Source organism: Perca flavescens, chromosome 7, assembly GCF_004354835.1.
Source record: "Perca flavescens isolate YP-PL-M2 chromosome 7, PFLA_1.0, whole genome shotgun sequence".
Classification (NCBI taxonomy): Eukaryota; Metazoa; Chordata; class Actinopteri; order Perciformes; family Percidae; genus Perca; species Perca flavescens.
In genome coordinates, this window is record NC_041337.1 from 19636272 (window position 1) to 19651606 (window position 15335).

General features: G+C 43.7%; 1 protein-coding gene across 2 annotated transcripts in view; it reads right to left on the reverse strand.

Moving 5' to 3' along the window:
• Nucleotides 1-15335, reverse strand: part of znf385a (zinc finger protein 385A) — a 62765-nt gene that overhangs the window by 44176 nt on the left and 3254 nt on the right. The window contains exon 1 of one of the 2 annotated variants that reach the window (XM_028583574.1): nt 10851-10964. The exons of the other annotated variant lie outside the window; for it this stretch is intronic. Within the exon in view, the coding sequence (XP_028439375.1) occupies nt 10851-10860 (10 nt within the window). The 5' untranslated portion in view covers nt 10861-10964. Of the gene's footprint in view, nt 1-10850; nt 10965-15335 lie in introns of those variants that run through there. 2 annotated transcript variants of the gene reach the window in all.

Here is a 15335-nt window from a genome sequence, read left to right on the forward strand (position 1 = left end):
GGTGTAGCTACATTACACACCGACTGACTGCATCAACCACTTGCTACTAATCTGAGACTTAATGGCTTTCCTCAACGATGTTGTTCCCATGCACAATGTTTTATTCAAATGCATGCTGGGTCCCTTTGTGGAGTGTTGAGATCTATCACTGTTACTTTCTCTTACACAAACACTCTGTCCAAATCAATGTACCCGCGCCTGAAGAGGTAGTTTATCAACACCAATTATTCTCCAAGTAATACCCTCTCTTGCCTGTCTCGGACCAAGCAAGTGGGTCAGAATTTCAAATTCAATGAATATTGATGCAGGCCAATGATGACATACGTACATGTGCGTGTGTGCGTGCGTGCGTGTGTGAATGCGTGTGTGTGTTGTGCCAAAAAGGATCAGCTGGTAGACTGTTTGTATCTGCAATAACACAATGAGGAACAGAAAACAAGCAGAATCTTTATTTCTATTTCACTCCCCATTTTCTGGCCAGTTGCTACGATTTTGAAAATGTGTACAGTGCTTGAATGTCATGCGCATAAATCAAAGGCTGCAAGTGTAGTTCTTGGAGGGATTCTAGATTTTACCACATATGTATTATTATGTATTATGTGGCATTAAAGTTAAAAGATTTGCTCATGCCTTGGATAAGATATATATATGCTTTACTCTTGATGTTCTTATTCCAGGTATGCGTAGCCAAATAACCAAAGGCACCGTGGCAGCAACTCTAAGCAATGATGTAGTAGGTGTCTGCAGTTTGCATCTTTGTACACGTCAATGTGGATGTGTACAGGCCATTGACACTGTGGTGGAAAGCCATGGTGATGCGCTAGCTGCTGCTCCACTGCTGCTAAAAGGACAGACAGATGTGACGCTACAGTGACGACAACAACAAACCATTTTGTAGCCTTTCCTGTTTCTGCCCTGCATGCTGCACACGTCCCAAGCCCACCCCCTTTACTCTCATCTCTCTCCTTCTCCCTCCATTCTGCTATCAGTCTCAGACTGCGGCAGCGCAAGGCAGTGAGACGGAAAATACAGTGATTGTTTCTGCCGAAAATAGAAGGGCTCGTCGAAAGGGAGACGCTAAAAGATAGGAGGAGAAAGAGAGAGGGAATCAAAGTATGAAGGAGAGAATGGAGGAAAGGTGGAGAGAGCGACAGAGCATTAAAACAGACCATTTCTAAGGTCACTGTGTGGCTTTACAGGCTCAGGGGAGACTTGTACAGAGTAACAGCTCCACTGAGAACTCCGGATTTTGTGTACATTTGTGAGTGAGTGGGTAAGAGAAAGAAAAGGAGGGGAATAGAAAAGGAGAGAGGGAGAGAGAGTGAGAGCTGGGCTGTACCATAAAGAGTCTCACCTTGTTCTGCACCATGCACACACAGCACCCCAGCTGTCTTCCAGCTTCGCTCTCTTTCTCCATCAGGGCCGGTGGGGACATGCATCATTCATGAGCAGGGACTTATTTGGCTGCGTCATCTCCTCACATAACTGTCAATAACTTTTTTTGGCACTGGCTTCACCTTTACTGAGGCAGCAGGGTGCCCAGAAAGCACAGCAAATGTTTAATGATAAACAGCTTCTTCTTCTTTTTCTCCCAAGACACAGAGCAAACACTGACACTGCTTTGTGGTTAGTGACGCATTTCTATCCAACAGGACTATAGCTCAAGATTGAGCTATACGCTGTTAGAAGTTGTTGCACTAACAAAATGATTGATATAGAAAACTTTTCAATGTATTAAACAGTAAACTCTATGCTTGTATATTTAAAAACTGAATCCCTTATAGTTTAGTGGCATGAAACGGATGCAGAAGGGCTTTTTGTAATTAAAACACAGCCCTTTAACATGTAGAGAGTGTAATATGAAAGGGTAATTATCTGAGAACTTCCATGTCCTGCCCCCAGCACTCTTTTTGCCCAGCCTGTCCTCATCCCTGAGTGCCTGTGTCGCAGCCTGCTGTGAGGCTGCCTGCTGTGAAGGTCACCCTCCCTGCAGCTATGGATTACACAGGTGCGCACAGTCAGGCAGAATACGATATTGCCCTTTAGGGGAGGTCTGAGGCCCGGGCTGGCAGAGACGAGCCCTCTGGATCTTCTGGACCCCACCGGGACCAGCCAGTCTGATTATGTAGCTACCTCTAGTCAAGTGCTGAAAGGTTAGGGTAGAAAGGAGCACCGTTTCAAGAACATATGAAGATGTAAAGTCATTGGATTGAAGATGATGATTCTAATCTCTCTATATTATTTGTCTATTATCTGTCTATCATGGTGCAGGTGGGCTTGACTGCTGTGTACTGTATGCTCACCACCAAAGTGTGTGAAGAAAAAGAAGCCCTCAGGGATCAGAACAGCATTGATGGGCCAACAACAGCCTGAGATGAGTCACAACACTCTCAGCTGGCACAAGAGGGAATCTAATCCCGTAGTCTTCATCAGGTGATATCAAAGAGCCTTCAAAAGAGCATTCTTCCCTCTGTTTTCTAGCCTGAATTCAAAGGGACGGGATGACACCTATTTTCCTGCAAAATGGTGCAATAAGGGTCAGTTTTCCTTTGAGTGGACAGTAGCCATTTGACAACGGCTCTCTCTGGAGTCATGCCACTGTTTAGAGGTCAGAAGAGACAAAACAATATAGGCGCGCACATACACACAGACACACTTGGCAGATCCTGTTGTCCTTTGCTGGCTGGGCTCTCTGTGCTGTGACCTTAATTTGTTCTGCCTTGAGTATGAGTGCCCGCCAGGCAGCTTAAGGGAACAAACTGACAGGATGTGTGAGCATTATGTACATGTGGGTTTGAGCATATGTGGGAGAAAGACAAAGATAGAAAAAGGAGGCAAAAGACTGAGACAAAGAAAAAGTGTACGTATAGGTGTGATTCTCAGGTGAGCATGCGGCTATGTTTAACAGGTTTAAGCAGAGGAGACGTAAGGGGAGAAGCAGAGGCTGAAAGCACTGAACGACAGGGCCACCAATAAAAGCAAAAGAACACAAGCTGTCTCCCTGTCGGCTAATCCTCTAATGAAGATTTGTGGCAGTGGCTGGCTGGTGATTATTGGCCCAGCACAGAGACACAAAAATCTTCAGTGCTTCTGTAAATACAATCTCTCACATTTACGCAAGCCACCACGGGTACAAATGAGAAAATTTAGAATGGAGGCAGAAACACTGCTGTTCCAATGTATATGGGCTGGCTACTGCTGTGCTCCAGACACAGTGTCATACCCCTGATGCCGCTTTAATAATCCCATTATAAACCCAAACATTAACCAACATTATTCAGATGTGAAGAATGCAGTGTGAAGTCGCTTATGTTTATGCTGTTATCTTGTCTCATCGGGCCAACTGCCCCGGTCTCGACAAATTTTTATGGAAAATGCTTGTTTCCATTCTTCCTCTTTGCCTCCTATTTGTTACATTTCATCAGTGCTCTTTTGAACCACATTGCCAGCCACTGTCTGAGTTTCAGTGTTAGTTGAGAGCTGTACAGAAGCAGGAGTTCATCCATCCGTGTATCAGACTGCTACTGCAATAGGAGACACTGACAGTGGGGGATTGAAAATTCAGTCAAGGCTACAATCTTGGATCTTTATACAACACAAGCACAAAAACCGCTCCGCTAAATGTACATAAGAACTGACCTTGAAGGAAACCAAGAGCCTAAAATACGTGTGCCAAACACAAGCAATAAGATACAAACAAACATAGTAACATACTGTAAATGGATAAACTCAGATACCACATTACCCCTGTGTCCCTTACATCCTTCTAATCCACATCTCTGGCACCTCACCCTCCTGATCCTCCCTTTCTCCTCCCCCCGCTTCCCCCAGGCAGGTGCAGGGAGCTGTGGTGCAGGTCCTGGCAGAGCCCCTTATCCTCTCTCTCTCTCTCTCTCTCTCTCTCTCTCTCTCCGAGGGGTAGGGCCGCTTGTACAGGGCAGAACTTGTGCAGAGACAGGTGTGCATACCAGACGCCTGCAATAAACCCTGCGCCACATAGATCCCATAACTACCTGCTAGTGAGGCTTCCCCGACTCTCACCCAACGTTGAAATGAAGCTTTTCCAAAGAACCCTTCTGCTAGCTGTATAGCTACAGTAGCTGTCAATGGGCAATACGACACAGAGAGCAGGTCTGTGCCAAAACTACAGCCACATTTTATCACAAAGCGTTTCTGCATCCCATCAGCCACTATACACACCATTAAAACATAATGGAACAGATTTACTCTGCAGGGGAAGGCGTTAGGAGTGGAGATTTAGGCTATTTTGAGCTGTTCATGTAACATTAAGGATTAGAAGCTAGCTCAAGACTTCTTTGAAGCAAAAGCAAGTACTATTCATTCAGTCTGTACGACTGGCTAACCTGTGGTTGTAAGGTGAGAGCTTGTTTGGATGGATAGAGTCACAGAGTGAGGAGATGTTCTTGTGGCAATGACTAAAATTCACGCAGGGCTGTAGGGCAACATTCCCAACAGTGTGTTAGATATACTGCTCACATTTCCCCTTTGTATGAGTCAGAGGATACAGAGAGACTACAGCTCAATGAATTGATGTTGGAAGGAAGCATGTATTCCTCCCCGTAGGCCAGCTAACCAAAGGATCGTCACCCCCACTCCATACCCAGTCTCTCATCTTGCTTTTAGCTCATTTCCTCTCTGCCTTTATCCCTTCAATGCACCCTTAAGTCTCTCTCCTCCTACACTGCTTACTCAATCCTGCTCTACCATTCTTTGGTTGCTTCATCAACTTCTTCCTCCTTCTCCTCCTTCTCCTGCTCCTCCTCCTCCTCCTCCTCCACCCCCTCCCCTTTAGCTTCCTCCTCTCTAGCCATGCCCCTATGAATTGACCTTGCTGGATCTCAAGGAGAATTGATTTCTCTTTTGGTCTTTGTTTGAAACTCTATCTCAACAGCACTCAGAGGAATTCCTTCTTCCTTCCAGAGCTGCATGGAGTTAATTCTCTTTCACTTTCACTTTTCACTCAATTTTAATCTGCCTGCCTCTCTCTCTCTCTCTCTCTCTCTCTCTTCCCCCTCATCTTCTACCCCTCTTCTCTTCTAAGCACATAGAGCAGGCATGATTAATGCAACATCTATCGACGCCAAACGTTAGCTTTGCACAACCTTTTTATGCTATGTCGCCGTTTAAGAAATTGTTATTCATACAATGTTGTAACTGAATTGTCACATTAGTTATTCAATAAAACATTTGATAAGCGAGAAAGAAAAAAACACAAGGGCTGAATTTGACATTGACTGAAAATGCACTTCTCACATTTTTATAAATCTGATATACTGTATAGCATTGTATAGCATTCTGCTATTTCAAGCCCTGCAGCAGCAGATTGTTGCGTTTAATAAAAGAAATATAAAATGCAATTAACATTTTTACAATGTACCATTAAAATGAAAGTAGTCATGCATGGGTGCTTTGAAGCTGATATGTTTTTTCATATCTCTACAGTGCACCTGCACTTGTACATGTGCAAACCTGATTATGTCTGTATACATTGTTGGCTCTGGTCTATATTTGAGTCTGTATTTGAGTAATATTTTAGTACCAATGCTTGTATAAAATGCAAGAGTATAAAATCAGCCTTTTGACACAGTTATGTCACTGCACTAGTGTCTAACTCTCTAAAATGCCTTTCTGTTATAGTGAGATGAAGAAAAAGATGTTTTTGCACACGTAAGTACAATGCAAGCATTTAGTAATAAAGCCAGACTTATCCTTAGACTTTCATCAGGGCAAATGTTTGACACAAGGTAATCCAACACCTGTGGCAAAACGGTGCACATGGGAAATATAGTTTAATTTATTTGTAGTTCACAAGATGTAAATGCATATAAAGTCCTAAAGAACAATGTCACAATACATGAACATTAACAAACAAAAGGCAATTGACAATCACGATGTCAATAAAATACATTAGAATTGAAATGTAAGGAAAGTAGATGACAATAAATATATTTATGATAAAGGCAACAGTTCCTCTTTGAAAACACTAGAGAGCTGTAGCGTAAAGAATCATCTGTGCCTCTTTCCACATTGTGATCAGAGTGACTGTTGAAGCATACAGAACATTTTCCAGGCTTCAACTCCCAGGTGTCTTGTAGCCCCAGGATTCCCAGTAAGTAGTGAGCGGGCTGCCTTGGTGAATGCACTAATGTGACACCATAATCACGCACAGGTGCATTTTTTGTGCTTCACAGAGCAACAGCAGCAGGCTGCTTGTGGTGGCAGGTGCCAGCACTGGTGTGTGTTGCGTAAACTGTACATTTTATTTGAGTGTGTGCTAGTACGGCATCATGTTTACATTCCGTGTGTGTTTTGAGTGAGAAAAGACCTCATCACTCTAATTCACAAAATGAAACCATGCGCGCTTTTGCTCCGTTCTGGCCTTTACTTTTAGTAAATGGTTTCTGACAGAGGGCACTGCAGTGAGGCCAATGAAGCAGTGGGAGTCAGAGCAGAACAGACACCTCCACCTCCCTCTGCTCTGCAGTGTTACACACACTGATGGGTCTCATACACACACACACACACACACACACACACACACACACACACACACACACACACACACACACACACACACACACACACACAGATGCACTCCCAGACACAATGGGTTGCCTTCCCACCAGTCCAATAACAGGCCTATTCATTAAAGTCTCTTACAGACGGTATTGACAACCTGCTGACACACAGCCACTCCAGCATAAACAAATGGAGCAATAGAGCAGGGAAAAGGAGGGAGGGCAAGAAGGGAAGAGACCTGTTATAGTGGCTTTTTGACTGAGAAGTCCTCTCCACAAACCAGGAGTGACCAAAACTTAGAGAAAGAAGAGGGAAGAGAGAGTGCTGCCACTTCCACCCACCCACATACATAGACCCACATCATCTCCCACAGACAGACAGACAGACAGACAGACAGACACACACACACACACACACACACACACACACACACACACACACACACACACACACACACACACACACACACACACACACACACACACACACACACACACACACACACAGCACAGTCTACCTTCTGATGAGTGTCACATTAATCTTGCATCCTAGGTCACTCCTGAGATATGTGGCCTATTCTAATTACTAAGTTGGGAATATGTTTTCCTCAATGAGTGCCGTGCCACATAGAGGAGCTATTGAAAAGTGAACTGGTTCAAGTGCAGTGAACTATGTCATCGCACAGCACTATGTCACAGCCATCTCACCACTTGCCAGAAGAAAAATATTTCCACTGAATGGAAAGGGGATATTCTGCAAAACAACATAGTGAAATTTGAAGCCAGTGGGCCCCGTTGCTAGACAAAAATATAAAGGTTGCACTTAAGTTTGAACTTAAATAAGATTGATTTAGCAAGATTTAGTATTCACAGGTTATGAAAGTTTATATATCAGTGTTTCCAAAACATTAAGATATAGCCATGCAAAAAAGCCATGCATAGTTTGTTGAGCATGTTTCACTGCAGAATTCTTAAGTTTCCACTGCACAAAAGCGTTCCAGTTATATCTTGGATTTGCAAAAAAGCCTAATGGAACAAACTGTGCCATGCATACCAAATATCTGGCTCATTAAGGAGTATAATTACTGTGTCACTTTGACATAAACAAAGAGAACAGAGCAGTCATGGAGAAAATGGGGGGAAAACTGCTGATGTGCTCAAAGACGCATTCTCCGGTGTCTCTTTGAGCTGACCTGTGGAACCAGGTGAGTGTGTGCAGGCTGTTAGAGGAAGGGGGGTGGAGAGCTCGGTGAATGGAATGAGCAATAGCTATGCAGACAGGTCAACACAGAGACAGATTTTATGAAGACAGATGAGGCCGGAGTGGGCACACAAACACATAGACAAAGAGACAGATAGACTGCATGGCCCTGAGCTCATGGGGTCAGCTCTGACTCAAACAGACAAGACAGATGAGACAAAAAACAACATCCAAACATGAAATGATCATGACTGAGACTCCCCCTTAAAACTTTGAGATGAGACTAACTAAGTGGAATGTCCCAGGAATGCTTGTCAGGCCGTCATCATGCAGCATTTTAGGTGCCAGTGAGAGGATGTGATAAACATTTCTTATATAAAGGAGGATTCCATACTAGGAGCTCCCTCCAGGCATCAGCAAGCTGAAAGCATAGCAGGATTTTTTAAGGACTAAACATGGCGGCTGTTCACAATGACACCACAGTCAATCGAGAGGCTCAACGGGAGCCTGGTGATCATGTTCTCTATTAGTTTGCCATTGTTCTCCCGCTGCTTGGCTTTGTTCTCTGCCCAGATAATACACACAGGTTTTAATACACAAACACACAGTATCAGTAGCCAGCAGCCCCATACTGTATACCCCTAACTTGGTGCAGAGCCCATGTCAGGCAAGCAGCTAAGCTGGCTGCCCATGGCTTTGTTTAGAGCTCACTGTACGGCACAATCACACATCTATTGCCATTATCAGCATCAGGACTGTCATCGCTATCACAGCAGCCAAAGACCTCTGCCAGGGGCCTGGTTTGCCTACGAAGCTAGTTATCATGGACTTGTGAACACAACGTCAAGGACAGAGCTGCACTGGGAAACGTTGTTTGCTCAAGGTCATAGAAAACAAAAGCTAGGAATAGACGAATAGCCAAACAGACACAGCTGCTAATGTGGTGATAGGGTTTACACAGGCGTACTCACACCGTACACATACTGCATTTCATTATCACTTTGTTTTTAGTTATATAAATATATTGCCATTTTTCAGAGATATGTTATCACAAATGTGCAGATTTATATCAGCGAGCTGAATCCGGAAATTTGCTGATTAGGGGTCCACATCAGCCAGCATCAAAATTGTAAAGGTCATTACAATGACATTACCCTTTTCAGAGGAGGAAAGCCAGAAATGTCAAATCGCTCAGCAGCCACATCATCACGCAAATGGAGCAGAATGTTAGGCACTGGAAAATCTCAATGTTCAAATAAAAATAATGGAAGATGCCTATAAGTGACAACTTAATGAGGAGAAGTCTAGGTCAGCTTTTTTGGCAGGTGTGAAGGGGGAAGTTTTTATGAACCATTACATGTGGTGAAAAAGACACACATATTCAGTATATCCGAGCTATAGTACATTATCACTGTTTAAACGCCATTCAGCCTGCTGTAAAAAATCAGCCGTACCTAGAAAGAGCTTATACTGACAGCATTCAGTGTTCCTGCAAAGGCAGAATTAATGGACTGCATAACAGAAGTCACATTCCATGTTTTATTACTCTCACCAATGTAATGCTAAACAGTTAAAATAGACACACTGTAATAACTACCCTCAGCTTAAACTATTGCTTTTATAAGCAAATCTACCTACAGTTTGTTATCATGAGACAGCTGTAGTTGAGGGCACGTCATGGCCAAATATCATTTACAGTAGCTGCTACCATCTGCACCCTGATCAAGACAGTGCTTGTCTAATTGCTAGATGAGGCTCAAGTCAGGTAACGTTTCCTTTTTGACCAGCAGCAGAAACTGGAAATGTAGCCAAAACAGACCATGACCATGTAAAACAAACAAAAGAAAAATTTGAGAGTCGTTCTGAGACATTTACTTTACTTACTCGCTTGGAGCCTTTAGCTCACCGGAATACCCTTAACGTGCACACTTCAAACTTGCACACCTCAGTCTACATGACTCCCTATAATCATTAGAGATGTCTCTTTGAAAAACATGCCTGCCGGGAGAGCAGAGGAGCAGAGCTGCTCCTGAATCAGCCCAGGCATGCGTTAAAACAAAGTGGCCTCTCCGGCAGAGAATGTAGCAACACACACACATCAGACACACACACACACACACACACACACACACACACACACACACACACACACACACACACACACACACACACACACACACACACACACACACACACACACACTTAAAACAAATGCACACAAAACAGCCTCACACAGTCTCACAGACACACAAATTAGAAGACTCTAGAACACTTTCACAAGCTGAAAGGCACTGCATTGCTTATTAAACACGCACATACACGTTCTGCCTATCCTAACCACACAGCAGCAAACCCAGGATCGGTCATACCGCTGGACTTACAGTGGCAAGCTCCCATCCTCTGTATGAATACAAGCTGACTATGTAGGGCACAGAGACCACACAGAATCCCCTCTCTCAGACATGGCCAGAATGAGACCAGAATACTAAAGAAGAAAGTGCAGGCTGACTCAGAACAGAACAACCCTGTATAATACAGTAACTAAAAGCTATACTGTGCTGCAAACTGAGGGCTGAATCTTTTGTGGTTTTATTTTTTTTTTTAAATGCCATTTGTGTGATGACCTGTCTGCTCATCATTGGTTAGCAAGGTTATAAGGAAAGGTTAGGTAGAAATTGTAATAAATGCCCCATAAAATATATACTTAATGAATTATGTTGTATAAATTAGCATTTCATCACTTATCAGTAGATATGATAGCATCTTTGTCACTTCACCTTTTCTGGCAGGACATGAGAATGGTGGAGTCTGGTCACATGACCAAACAGTCCATAATGATACAGTCCAGCTCCAAACACTTTGACCTTCCCTGTCATCACTCACACCTGCCATATTAATGGCACACTGTTATCGTAATTACAAGCAGTAAACATGATTTAAAGGTTCATCCCAGAGCTCAGTACTGACAGACACAGTCTGTGTGGAATGGAAACCAAGCAGAGCACACTATTAATAAAGAGCTGGTGGTGGCCACGTTTAAGTAGGGATTAGTGATCTAACAACATGACTAACCTCTCCAAAATCCCATACGCCAAAAAGCGACAACTCACCCAAAATCATGATGTGCGTTGCCTTTGGTGTCCCTGGGTTTACAAGTGCTCCCTCACTGCCCCTGTCTCGCCTGCTTTCGCCAAGGGACAATGGCTCCAAAATCTCTTTTTCAGAGCTCCTCTCCACTCTCCAGAAAGAAGCAACTCAGAGAGGCAGCGCTAGATGTGAGTAGAGACTGCTGCTGCTGCACATGCCTTCCCTTGCGCCTGCCCTCTCCAGGTGAAAAGCTGAGTGTGTGTACATGAGAGAGAAAGAGAGAGAGAGAGAGAGTGTGTGTGTGTGTGTGTGTGTGTGTGTGTGTGTGTGGGTGTGAGAGTGTGTGTGTGTGTGTGTGTGTGTGTGTGTGTGTGTGTGTGTGGAGGAGGAGGTCCAGCGTTTCTGCAGTTGTGGCTCAGGTGAGCCTGAGGACAGTATGGAGGGGGTTAGTAGCAGATGAGAGAGAAAGAGAGAGAGAGAAAAAGAGAGAGAGAGAGAAAGAGAGAAGAGGGGAGTCAGAGAGAGGAGGGGGAGCCTAAAGTGTGACAGCCAATCACAGGGGGAGGCTACAGAGCCAAGATCTTCTTCTCCACAACAGTCAGGAGGAATTGCAGTGGTCTCCAACTAACAGCTGACAAGCATTTTCTTCTTTACTGTTTCATTTCACAGGGAGCTTCAGAAGGGAAGGTCTTCAATACACTGTAAAGTCGGTGCCTGCTTTGGTCTGTCTCAGTAAAACACACACTCCCTTTCCCACTCTGGCTTTCTCTCCCTGTCTCTGCATCTTGTTTTTAGGGTTGGGTATAACCTAAAGGCACCTTACAAGCCTCTGCTCTGATTGGTGGCAGCCTCGACCAATGGAAACAGCAGCAGACACTTGTCATCATGCAGAGTGAAAGTCAGGAAGAAGAGAGCTTGACAGAAAATGCTGTCTCCGTCAACCACTGTTTCTCCAATTTTTTACCCTTACTCTTGTCACCCATCTCCCCCTTACGGAGAGCTCGACTGTCAAATCTGTTTATTGTGTGTGTTGTTTAACCCCTGCCCCCCTCTCTCAGCACTTTGACTCCATGTGTATAAGGACTTGTTAATGGATTAACCTTTTATCTGTGTGGCTCTGTCCTTTTTCCTTTTTCTCCCTCCATCTCTCATTAACCTGCCCAGGCAAGGTTACGCATTTTATCAACCACTGTGTTTTCGTCAAAGGGATGGAATTTAGACTGGGATCGGAGTGGGAGGGCTGGCAAGCAAAAAGGAGAGATGAAATAGAAAGCGACAGAGCGGAGGAAGCAGAAGAAGGAGGGGCAGAGATTAAACTAAATACAAACTGACAGAGGGATGAAGAGACATGGAGTGACAAGAAGAGACGACCGGGATGATGGAATAGACAGAGTCAGACACAGGAGAAGGGCTGCAGAGAATTAAACTGTGGACCAAAGCAATGCAGCCACTAATTGAAGAGGAGCTTCACAGCCAGCTCCTTATGGTCCACTTCCTCCACACCAAGAAACCACTCAAACAATGCCTGCTGTTATGTCCAAGCCCGACTCTCTCTCTCTTCAGTTTCCCTTGTGAAGAGGCAAGATAGCCAAAGAGGGATTTTTGAGAATCACACAGCCACAATGTTACTGAGAAGCTCAGTGCTTAAGAGAAGGCTTAACAAAGCTGTCAAAAAATTAATCCCTTTGGGCGGGCATGCTTGCAAACACACAGATATAAACACGTGAGCCTGGGGCGACAGAAATGCTGCCTGATGTTCATATGGCTTCCTCTTGTCCTGCTCTGTCCTCTTTTTCTTCTCTATCTCTAACCCCCACCCCCCACCCCCACCCCCCTTTCTTACGCTCTCAGGCTGAGGCTGTGAGTCACAGGGTGTTGGAGTGAATACTAAGGAGGCTGGTTGACACCTCCAGTACCCCTCTGCACAGCAGCACACATTTTAGTCACTGTATGTAAACCTTGGTAGACTTAAGGGTCAAAAACACACAAATCCTTACAGAATGTAAATTTGGATACATTTCACTGACTAAAAGCTGTTGCTGTTATGGAACATATGGTGGCTCTTAACAAAGGTGCACAAAAATTCTACCACTTTGACAACCGCCACCAAGATCTAACACCTGCAGCAGTATTAACAATAAGCAGTAATACACAGAGAATAATGAACTCACAGATGTGGAACAAACATTATCAAGTGGAAAAGGACAAAAACACAGATTACAAAAGGAATTTCAGCCTGTGGCTCCTTAGATCAAACACATAAACACACATAGTCTGCAGGAAATGGACTGAGCTCTGCGAATATTACTTTTTGAAAATGGGACTCTAGCAGCTAGAACAATAGTTATCATCAATACAGCTATGCGTGCAATTCCTTCCATGAGCATTTGTGTATGTGTGTGTGTGTGTGTGTGTGTGTGTGTGTGTGTGTGTGTGTGTGTGTGTGTGTGTGTGTGTGTGTGTGTCAGCAAAAGAGCTAAGATAGGGTTTCCTCATTAGTTGTGTTGGTATCAATAATTCAGAGCCAGTCCTTGTTGGCGTTCAATGGGCCGAGTACTAATGTGCTGTCGGGCCAACGGGGGCCCAGGGCCCAGCGCCACTTTAATGGATGTCATGATGAGAGGGTGAAATCGGAGCATGGAGATCCTGTATCATCCATAGGTAAGAAGAGGGAGGGAGGACAGGGCAGAGGAGAGAAGTGAGAAGACATTGGTGGGTCAATGGCCACTGGGGAGAGGACAGATGGCATTATTGGACAGGTACATGAGCACAGGGCTGATGGAGAGACACAGGAAGAGTAGGATGGAAAGAAAGGAGGATACTGGATTAGGGCCTTCCGTTTGCCATTGGCTACAGATCAATCATTCTGGAGATGATTTGCTGACCTCTATCACCTTTGGATGGGCAGGCATCATGGGACACATGTTAAGTAGCCACTAGCAGTATATCTTAAATGAATAATGAACTAATATTATTTCATTTGCAACCCACTCGACATGCTTGAGGTACTTCACTCACAAATGCCTCTTCAAAAGTAAGGGGAGAAATAGAGTATATGGTAACGCTTTATTTTACAGATCTGTAATTTCCAAATCATTTATGAGGAAAACTATGTAAACTATGTAATTTGGTAATTACAGGGAAAATAGGATTTTCCTTTAAGGAACTGTCCCCTTCAAACCCTTGATTTATTATCATTATATATTCATATATGTTGAACTGTATGATTTATTAAAACAAATTTTCCATTTTTGCATGTTCAGCTGACCTGCTGTGCTCTGTAGGGGTGTTGAAATTTAACATTGCATTGATGCATCGTGATGCAGACCTAGATGATTCTGCATCCATGCAGCGACAGACCATAATCGATTATTGCCTAATGATGTTACTTGTTGATTTTCAGGTCACTGTTTTTTTGTTTTTTTGCCATTTGTCTGTTGTCTGCTGCGTTCAGACACCGCTACATTCAGGAAGTGTCTTTTTCATGAGCAGATACAATAAAAACGGGAGTTCATATATATCGGACTGCTTGGATTTGTTGATGAAAACCATGTGTAGCAATACATAATAATATTAATGAGGTGACGCATCATGATATTGAATTGATTCAAATGACAGGATAATCGTAATCGAATTGAATCGTGACACCCCTAGTGCTCTGACCAAAAAATGATGTTGGTTACATCAGCAGTTAATTGGAAGTGTAGCAATTGAGAACTATTTATTTTTTCCATATAAAGAACAAACTGACATAATTATTTTCAGGAAACTTTTTAGGAAATTATTATGATGTCATTCAGACAGTAAAAAGTGCTTTATGTATATTATGTTTTGTGTTAGGAGTCCTTTTTTTCAGTCATGTCAAATAGGTCCAGTGTGTGTGTGTTGTGTGCATATCTGCATGATGATAAATATATGGTGGCCCTGAGGTGAAAAACACAACAGCACTGGACAATCAATATCAAACTACAAAGGACTGACAATTCAACCAGGATCATTTTGACTGAAGGCGAGTTCCCAAAACATTTTCCCACAAACGCACACACACACACACACACACACACACACACACACACACACACACACACACACACACACATGCTCATGGTGAAGCCAACAGAGAGAGGAATCAATATTCTGGACACCAGTGCTGCTGCTGTGCCTGGATGGTGATTAGTAGTTAACCTATGCTGCCCTCTACTGGTGTAAGCCTGTCAACACAGGATTGACCCTGGGAATCTGTCTAAATATACCAGCTTTAATGACCCTGGTACTAGACAGCAGCCTAGAAAACGATCCCTAAACTGTAAACTGATAGGCTAATATATTCCCAGAGTCATGTCAACATAGACAGGGTTAAATAAGGGACCCAAACAGACATAAGGCACAGCTGGTATAGTATTGATGGCCTGTCACACTGAATCAGAATAACCTTACTCATGCAGTAAACTATCTGTACAACAGACTTGACAAAGCTGCTGAGGCCAGTACTGTCCTCACTGGAACTT